The sequence below is a fragment of the Fusarium vanettenii genome (genome assembly GCF_000151355.1).
Source record: "Fusarium vanettenii 77-13-4 unplaced genomic scaffold NECHAsca_133_unmapped, whole genome shotgun sequence".
In the NCBI taxonomy this organism is placed as follows: Eukaryota; Fungi; Ascomycota; class Sordariomycetes; order Hypocreales; family Nectriaceae; genus Fusarium; species Fusarium vanettenii.
The window spans coordinates 22226-31020 of NW_003315757.1; the positions used below are offsets into that span (position 1 = coordinate 22226).

Sequence of the window (8795 nt, forward strand, 5' to 3'; positions counted from 1 at the left end):
GTTATGCTATTCTACGATAGATTCATATCTACGGTGTGGCCTCCCCTCCAAACCTTCAACCCCTGCGCAAAGGTAGATAAACCAGATTTCTGAGTGGCCAGATGCCCTGCTTTCCAGGAGATAGGATGCCATTTGGATCCACGGCAGCCTAGTGACGAAAAATTAGAGTCAGAGATGCTTTGCGGCTATGATCGCGACGCACCTTAAGAGTCTCGACGAATCTTCTATAGATATGACCATTGAACCCATATAGGTTCTGGACGGCGTCTAGGAATAATTAGCAACTCTCTCCAAGTCTCAGATCAAGGTCAAGTGGAACCTACCCATGTGCTACACATGGGACCGATAGTTAGCGAACCCATTCTTCTCTGCCTCGGTAAGCAGGGCCTTGACAACCTTGCGGCCACCCTCACGGGCCTTGGTACTAGTCTTGTCAAAGACGTACTCCTGAACAAAGAGGATGTACTTTGAGAAGACGTGACAACCAATGAATGGGTCAACACCCTGCTCCTCCATGATGGCCTTTGCCTTTCGGAACCACGTCAAGACGGTGTTGCCCTCACACGGAAGGATGAGGGTAGTGTCGATGTGCGCACCCGCTCCTGTCCCATCGGCAGGAAGGTTATAGTCGGCGAGTTTCACGGCGAGCATTGAAGGAACACCGGCAGGGAGTGTTCCGATCTCGCTATTGTCCACAGGCCTGCCATCCTTGCCCTCGTAGAGCTTATGCTCGGTCCAGGCGTTGGGAAGATTCTGGGTGACAACTTCCTGTATCCTGCCCCAGCGGGCAACCACCAGCTGCTTGGGTCCATACAGGGACACTTAGCATCGCCAGTATCCCGTGTTGTACTTCTTCTTCAGAGCGGCGATACTCTCAGGAGTCAATGGGCCGGGGACGCTCTGCTGCGCATGCTTGGGCGCATCATGAGAGGCAAAGTGGTTGATGTTGGTGATCATGCCGTGGCTCTACGTGATCCCTTCACGATCCAGCTACTGGAGTGTATCGATGAGGGGAGCAATATCCTCGACCTCGGGACAGTAGACATTAACGCCCATGAAAGACGCTGGGGCCACGTCGAGGGCCACAGCCATCTTTGTGACAATGCCCAGGTTGCTCTGCAGGAAGAGGCCATCGACCTGAGGGCCGAAGCTATTAGGGCAAGCATATGCGCTGGGGGAATTAGGCACAGCCCACTGGCCAGTTCGGAGGACATCCCCCGAGGCCAGCACCACCTCCAGGCTGCCGATGAAGTGCTGGCGATCTCCCGAGATGGTATAGCCGTGGCCGCGATCTAGAGTCTGAGAATCGGTTAGCAGAGAGCAGCACCATCGAGGGAGGGAGGTGCCTTGCATTTCCCACCACACTTCCCCAGCCCAAAGCCGGGACAGAGACCCAGAGGTCAAGCTTGTTCTCGACAAGGTGGTTGTAGACATCGAAGAAGGTTACACCAGGCTCGACCACGATGTAGGCCAGCTTCTCGTTGACTTCCAAGATGCGCTTCATGCGCTGGAGAGAGAGCACCATGGATCCAGCAACTCGAGGTGCAGGCCCACCATATCTACAAACAGTGAGCAGCACGATCAAAGATAACACAGACTCTCTGCTAGGCTTACCCAAAGTTCTTTCCCTGTGAGCAGGTCCACATGGGGACTTGGTGCTGGTTGGCTATCTTGAGGATTGCCTGGATTTCCTCGACAGTAGACGGGCTAGAATATTGTCAGTAAGCTGTTATCGCCTGGGTTGAAGCGTCTGACCATAATCCAGCCGAGGCCTCGAACCCCTCCTCAAACAAGGGATACGGGTCACGGAAGTTAACCAGATCGTCGTCGACGATGACATTTTCCTGGCCAATGGCGGCTCGGAACTCATCTAGGACACGCAGGAAGCTCCCCTCGTCGTGGCCTGGGGGGAGGGTCCGCGTCCCTGGTCTCCGAGTTCCGAACGCATGGTCGTGATGCGATTGAAGCTCTGGGGATGCGTACCACTGAACCATTTGGAATCTGTTAAACTGTGTGGTAAGTGTTTGACAGTAAATAGAGAGTAAAAGGGTCTTGGGTCTTGGCTTTGTTGAATTCTAGTCTCGTTCGGCAAAGTCCATTATTAAGGATAAGCAGGTCCTTATGGACTTGAAGCAGCCGAATGGAAATGCCGGCCCCGCCAGCATGAACGGCTCCATATCTCCAACTACTCGGGCACCCGGTGGCACCCGTGCGTGCTAATCCCGTAGCGTCAGGCCATTCAGTGCGCACTGGTGGGGAGCCAAGTTTACCCACTCTGGGGTGGCGTGGAGATGCCACCTCGAACAATGCTCGGGGCCAAGGAAGCAACAAGTCGGCAGTTAGGTTCTGTAGCGGAAGTACGGTTCTTGATGGGGATATGATACTGTTGATATAAGAACCACACCGAGACTCGGGACTCCTTGTCTGCATCTCCACCACAACTATTCATCTCGTAACTACTGTGAAGAGACATCTTGATCATCATGGCGCACATCGTTCCCGGAGTCCCAGGCACCCGCTTTCCCAAGCACTATGCCATGAGCAAGTGGAACGAGGACCACCTGCGGTTCGAGGCTGACGCCTACGAGCTCGAGGTCATCGGAGAGATCCCCAGCACCATCCACGGGGCTTTCTACCGCGTGCAACCAGACCACGCGTTCCCACCCATCTTTGCCGAAACTGAGATCCCTCTCAACGGCGACGGAAATGTCAGCTCCTTCTACATCAAGGATGGCCACGTCGACTTCAAGCAGCGCTACGTGCGCACGCCCAAGCTCATCGCCGAGCGCGATGCCAGGCGGGCCCTCTTTGGCAGGTACCGCAACAAGTTCACGGATGACCCGCGCGTCCAGAACGTCCTCAAGGGTACCACGGCCAATACTCATGTTGTCTTTCATGACAACAAGCTCATGGCGCTCAAGGAGGATGCCCGGCCCATGGAGCTTGACCCCATCACCCTCGAGACCCTCGGCTATGTCGACTACAATGGCACGCTCAGCTGCCCAACGCACACTGCCCACCCCAAGGCGGACTCCACCACGGGGGAGCTGGTCTGCTATGGGTATGAGGCTGCCGGAGAGGCGTCCCCGGATATCTGCTCCTTTACCGTCGACAAGGACGGCAAGCTCTCAGAAGAAGTGTGGTTCAAGGCGCCATGGCCCTGCATGATCCACGACTTCTGGGCCACCGACAACTGGGTCGTGTTCCCCATCAACGGCCTCAAGGCCAGCCTGGAGCAGATGAAGAGCGGCGGTGACCACTTCTACTGGGACGAGAACCTCGACTACCAGCTTCTGGGTGTCATCCCTCGGCGAGGCGCCAAGCCCGAGGACGCCAAGTGGTTCAAGACACCCCAGGGCTGCTACTCGCACACCATCAACGCCTACGAGGAGGATGGCAAGCTGGTCCTGGATGCCAACGTCTGGACCGACCTGCACTTCCCCTTCTTCCCAAACACCAAGGGCGAGAGGTTCTTCACCGACCCCAGAAAGGTCAAGGCGCCCATCGTTCGCTACCGGTTCGACCCCAACGCCAGCACTGACAAGATGATCCACCCCGAGGGTGTCCTCGTCGACGGCGTCAACGAGTTTGGCCGCATCGACGACCGCCTCTTGGGTAAGAAGTACTCGCGCGTCTGGATCTTGAAGGTCGACCCTACCCATCAAGTCAAGATCAACGACCACGAGACTGCCAAAGGCAACGTCGGCTTCAACACTCTGGTGTGCTACAACTTTGAGACGGGCGAGCTGCAGTCGTACCGCCACGGGGACGATTCCACCTTCCAGGAGCCCGTCTTTGTGCCGAGGTACGAGGGAGCTGACCCCGAAGACGGCTACATCCTCGTCGTGGCCGACCGATATCGTGAAGGCCGCAACGTGGTGCTGCTATTTGAGGCCTTGGACATCACCAAGGGGCCCCTGGCCGAGATCAAGCTGCCTTTCAAGCTGATGGACGGCCTCCATGGTAGCTGGGTGGATGGCAAGGAGGTCGACGCCGCCAGGGAGGCGAGAGAGGCACGGAGAGCGAATGGAGTTGCAAACGGGCATTAGGATTGGACCTTCACTTGATTCTGGTACTCGTCCTGACAAAGCAGTATGCTCTTCTTAAGATACAGGTACAAATCCAGGCCGTTGATGGGGGGAGGAAGCTCGGGTAGGCATCTCAAGCAAGGGCATCATTTACAGTCACTACCGCAGACCGAAAAACATGCAGGACGTTGAGATACGAAGAAAGATGTGTCCTGTTTTCCGAATTGCCTTGCATTCCGATACGTTCCGTTATCTAAGGCGTCCTGAAGTCTATCCGCAGCATCGTGATCAAAATGAGTATCTGAATGGTCAGATCATTGCAACTCTTGTCTGATCTTTCGCCACTTGTGAGTGTTGACGGCGGGTTATCGGGAGTTGGTATAGTTACAGTCGATCCCACCTCCACATTGTTCACTCAAACATGACATTTATTACGGTCAGTCAATCAAGTGATCCAGCGATTGTACATCATTCTATTCCAAGACACCTAAAAACGATAGCTCATCTAGAATATGCTGGATCCACCACTGACGGGGATATACGCGCCGTTGATCCAACCCGCCTTCTCCTCAGCCAAGGTTGCAACAACCCATGCAATCTCCTCAGGTGTACCCACACGCGCAGCGACAGGTGTAGCGTCAATCATCGGCTGCAGTGCCTCTCTGACGGCGCTGGGAGCAGCGAGAAAGGCATCTGTGCCGACAGGGCCGGGGGCCACGGCGTTGACGGTGCATCCGTACTTGCGAGGGAGCTCCGACGCCCAGCACTGGGTGTAGACCTCGACGAGCCCCTTGGTTCCGGCATAAATGCTTGATTCCGGCCCCGGTGTGCGGGACACGGAGCTGCCGATGTTGATGATGCGCGAGTTCTCGTGTGAAAGGTGCTTGAGGACGGCGCGGGTCAGGAAGAAGACGCCTCTGGCGTTGAGGTAGACAATATCATGCCACGTCTTTTCGACCTTTGCGTCGTCAGGATCGTCGAGAAACGTCGGACGGTTGATGCCAGCGCTGTTGACCAGGATGTCCATCTTGCCAAAGGCCTTGGCCGCCGCATCAGCAAGCACCCGTGGCCCCTCTGGCGTTGAAAGGTCTGCTTCTACAGCGACAGCTCGGCTGGGTTCGCCAAGGCTCTTGAGAACATTGTCTGCGTTGGCCTTCTCACTTTGGTTGGGATAGTTGATGACCACAGACGCCCCGCGGCTGAACAGCTCCCGGGCGATGGCGGCGCCTAAACCCGCCGAGGAGCCGCTGATCAGAGCAACCTTGCCGGCCAGTGTTGACATGATGGAAACTGCTGTCGAGGTGGAATGTGTTGTGGAGAATAAGAACAACTTGCGGAGACGTAGCTTGGTGAGTGACTGGTTTTGAGTCGGGACGAGGGATTACTGACTGCTCTGGCTATATAGATGGATTAATGGATCGATGGATAGATACAGCGGGTACACCGGTGGATAAATCTCTTCTGCGGTGGTGAATTAAGAGTTTGGGCTGATACTTTGAGTGGCTGGGCTAATCGTAGAGAGCGCTACCCACCAGGGTAGGGAGTTCAATGGCCAACAATGAGGCATGAACTATAAAACCATGGCACACATTGGGAATCATTTCATGCCCTAATAGGTACCTCTACACAGAAGGAAGGAATACAGAAAGATCTACAGACTTTGCCGTACTCGTCGTTATCGGAGCCGGGCTGGGTGGACTCGCCGCCGCCCTCTCGGTCAAGCAAGAGTCGCCTGGCCACGATGTCCTCGTCGTGGAATCGGCTCCTGTGCTAGCTGAGGTGAGTTCCACTGGGGCCTGTAACCCTATACAGCAGACGCTGACATGTTGGGCCCCCTAGATCGGTGCAGGTCTTCAGCTCACACCGAATGCGACACGGCTGCTTCTTCGTTGGGGTCTCAAGCCTGGCCTTGAGAAGCTGGCGAGCAGCCCGGAAGAGTTCCTTGTCCGCCGATTTGACGGCCGTAAGCTTCTTGGCGAGCGCCAGAACTTTGCCGCAGAGATGCTCGACAAGTATCGGTCTCCCTACTGGGATATGCACCGAGCCGATCTACAGCTAGCAATGTTTAAGCGGGCCAAGAGCCTCGGCGTCCGCTTCCAATTCGGTACTCTGGTAAAGGATATGGATCTTTCGATTCCCCAGTTGACCACCGACAAGGGTGACAAGATCACCGGAGATCTAGTAATAGCTGCAGATGGTAGGATCCCCCAGCTATCATATTACTACCTAAGCTAACACGGAACAGGACTCTGGTCCAACACCCGATCCAAGGTTCTCGGTAGGCCCAGCCGTCCCATAGCGACGGGGGACCTCGCGTATCGCATTGTCCTCAAATCCGAAGAAATCCAGGATCAGGAGCTGCTCGACTTCATGAACAAGCCCCGGGTCTGCCTATGGGTTGGCCCAGAATGCCACGCCATCTACTACCCTCTTAGGAACAACACCATGGCCAACATTGTCCTGCTGGTTCCGGATAATCTGCCAGACAACGTGGCCAAGATGCCAGGTGACCTTTCCGAGATGAGGGAGATTTTTGACAAGTGGGATCCGCTGTGAGTTGACAGCCATCGCCACCGATAGATACATGCTGATCGATAACCCCAGGCTGCAAAGGTTCCTATGCCAGGTCAACAAAATAGAGAAGTGGAAGCTAATGCATCGTGAGTGCCACGGAAGCTTAACTCTCGGCCCTATCTAACGCTGCATAGTTAACGAACTGGAGCGCTGGTACAACGAAGAAGCCACGGTCGTATTCCTAGGCGATGCCTACCACCCGATGCTGCCGTACATGGCACAGGGAGCTGGCTCTGCTATCGAGGACGGTGCCGCACTAGGCACCCTTCTTTCCAAGATAAAGAGCAAAGAGGAACTGCCTAGTGCTCTGAAGACGTATCAAGACCTGAGAGTCCCCCGGAGCACCGCCCTACAGAAGTGGAGTATAAAGCAGGTAAGTCTACAATCTTTGACAAAGAGGGAGTCAGAGGAGAGAGCAGGCGGTTGAAGCGTGATGCAGAGACACATCAACCACTTGCCTGATGGCCCAGAGCAAGAGGCGAGAGATAAGCTCGCCGAATCTCAACTCTACGATCAGCAACCCGGATACCCATTCTACTGGTATGCATCGCCGAAGCTTGACAAGATCTGACTGAGGCTGACATGATTGTTAGGATTGACCCAGGCGCACAGGACTTTGTCTATGGATATGATGTTATTGCTGAGGTGAGTACGAGGGGACATTCATATTTTGGTTCATATGCTTACGTTGTTGGAAAAACAGTTGAAGAAGCTTGGGGTCGAGGCCACAACACACAACTAATCAGTCTAGAAGACTGCAGTGACTGGGTTTGAGTGGGGAATGGATGAAGAATTTACTTCAATTGTGAGAGCTATATGTGATACAATAGATACATAGCGGAAACCTTGGGACAGTCCCGTATATATAACGTACGTGATAAATAAGTCGGAAAAAAATCCCTTAACGCCCCTTCTTTTTATTTAATTAATTATTTCTTAACTACTAAATATATCATAGTTAAGTAAAGAGATAAATATTATCCTTGCCCTTTAGGCTCTTTAAAAGAACCCGAAATTATATATCTACCCTATTATAAAGATATATAAGGTCCCGCTTAGTACCCTCTATGTCTAATATTATAGTAAACCTTCTCGAGGCGATATTATCCCTAATTTATATAAACTATCTAATCTAGAGGAATAGATTATTATTAATTATATTCCTAACCTAGACTCTTAAGGGTTTCCTCTATAACTTTATAATATTAAAGAAATAACTAATTAGCTATTAATTAATTATAATATATTACTTATTAATAAGTACTAGGCTTTTAATTTTATTAAGTAATACTTAGAGCTTAAGATATATTTTTATAATAGATATAATTATTAAAGAACTAAATATAAAGATTTATTTAGTATTTTAAAATAATTCTTATTTATAAAAAATATAATCGCGAAATATAATATTACCCTTATTAATATTTATAACTTTAATAAAATTAGCTTTATAATAAGTATAATTATAAATAAAATAATTATTATAAGTATAAAAAAATTAAAAAAATTAAAATTAATTTAACTTAGAAATTAAAAATAAGTTATAATTATTTAAGCTATTAATATAAAAAGCTAAGTAATTTAATTATTTATTATAATTATAAGCTAATATTACTTTATTAATTAATACTAAAAAAGAACCTCTTAAGTAATTAAGTTATTATTATAATTAAAAATAATTAATATAATATACTTAATAAATAAATATTTTAAATAAGTAAATATCTTAAAAATCTTAACCTCTATAATATAAATTATAATAAAATTACTATAAATTATTTAATTAATTAAAATTATTTATTATATTTTTCCTTAGATATTTTAATTATTACTTAATAAGTCTTTATATTATAGCTAGGCTTACTATAAATATTATAATATTAAATACCTAATTATAATAACCTTCCTTAATTACTACTCCTTAATAATTTAGCTATTACCTATATATTAACCTCTATTTAATTAATTACTTATCTTTTTTCTTTTATTATTATTACCCCTCTTTTTTATAATTTAGTCTTTTTTACCCTTTAATATTAACTTAATATCTTATTTATTTCTTAAAGGTCTTTAACTTTAGCTATTAATAAGGTAACCTTATATATAATAGCTTTTATTTCTTTTATAAAAAACTAAATAACTTTAAGAATTAAGTCTAAAAAGCTATTTTTATACCTTTTAATTTATCTCTTA

The 8795-nt window shown here is 49.1% G+C and overlaps 4 protein-coding genes across 4 annotated transcripts; 2 read left to right on the forward strand and 2 right to left on the reverse strand.

Moving 5' to 3' along the window:
* Positions 1-55: 55 nt before the first annotated feature.
* Positions 56-1994, reverse strand: NECHADRAFT_89357 (uncharacterized protein; the record flags this gene model as incomplete). The annotated part of the gene is made up of 7 exons (XM_003039242.1): positions 56-148; positions 203-224; positions 359-775; positions 995-1299; positions 1361-1559; positions 1615-1707; positions 1756-1994. 7 exons carry the CDS (start codon positions 1992-1994, stop codon positions 56-58), a joined length of 1368 nt encoding a protein of 455 aa, XP_003039288.1.
* A 543-nt stretch (positions 1995-2537) lies between these two features.
* On the forward strand, positions 2538-4049 carry NECHADRAFT_56474 (uncharacterized protein; the record flags this gene model as incomplete). Its single annotated transcript, XM_003039233.1, has 1 exon — positions 2538-4049. One exon carries the CDS (start codon positions 2538-2540, stop codon positions 4047-4049), a length of 1512 nt encoding a protein of 503 aa, XP_003039279.1.
* A 484-nt stretch (positions 4050-4533) lies between these two features.
* On the reverse strand, positions 4534-5310 carry NECHADRAFT_56470 (uncharacterized protein; the record flags this gene model as incomplete). The annotated part of the gene is made up of 1 exon (XM_003039243.1): positions 4534-5310. One exon carries the CDS (start codon positions 5308-5310, stop codon positions 4534-4536), a length of 777 nt encoding a protein of 258 aa, XP_003039289.1.
* A 139-nt stretch (positions 5311-5449) lies between these two features.
* On the forward strand, positions 5450-7649 carry NECHADRAFT_98423 (uncharacterized protein; the record flags this gene model as incomplete). Its single annotated transcript, XM_003039234.1, has 10 exons — positions 5450-5474; positions 5686-5807; positions 5868-6225; positions 6274-6580; positions 6633-6688; positions 6737-6975; positions 7042-7142; positions 7196-7247; positions 7561-7564; positions 7597-7649. 10 exons carry the CDS (start codon positions 5450-5452, stop codon positions 7647-7649), a joined length of 1317 nt encoding a protein of 438 aa, XP_003039280.1.
* Positions 7650-8795: the final 1146 nt, after the last annotated feature.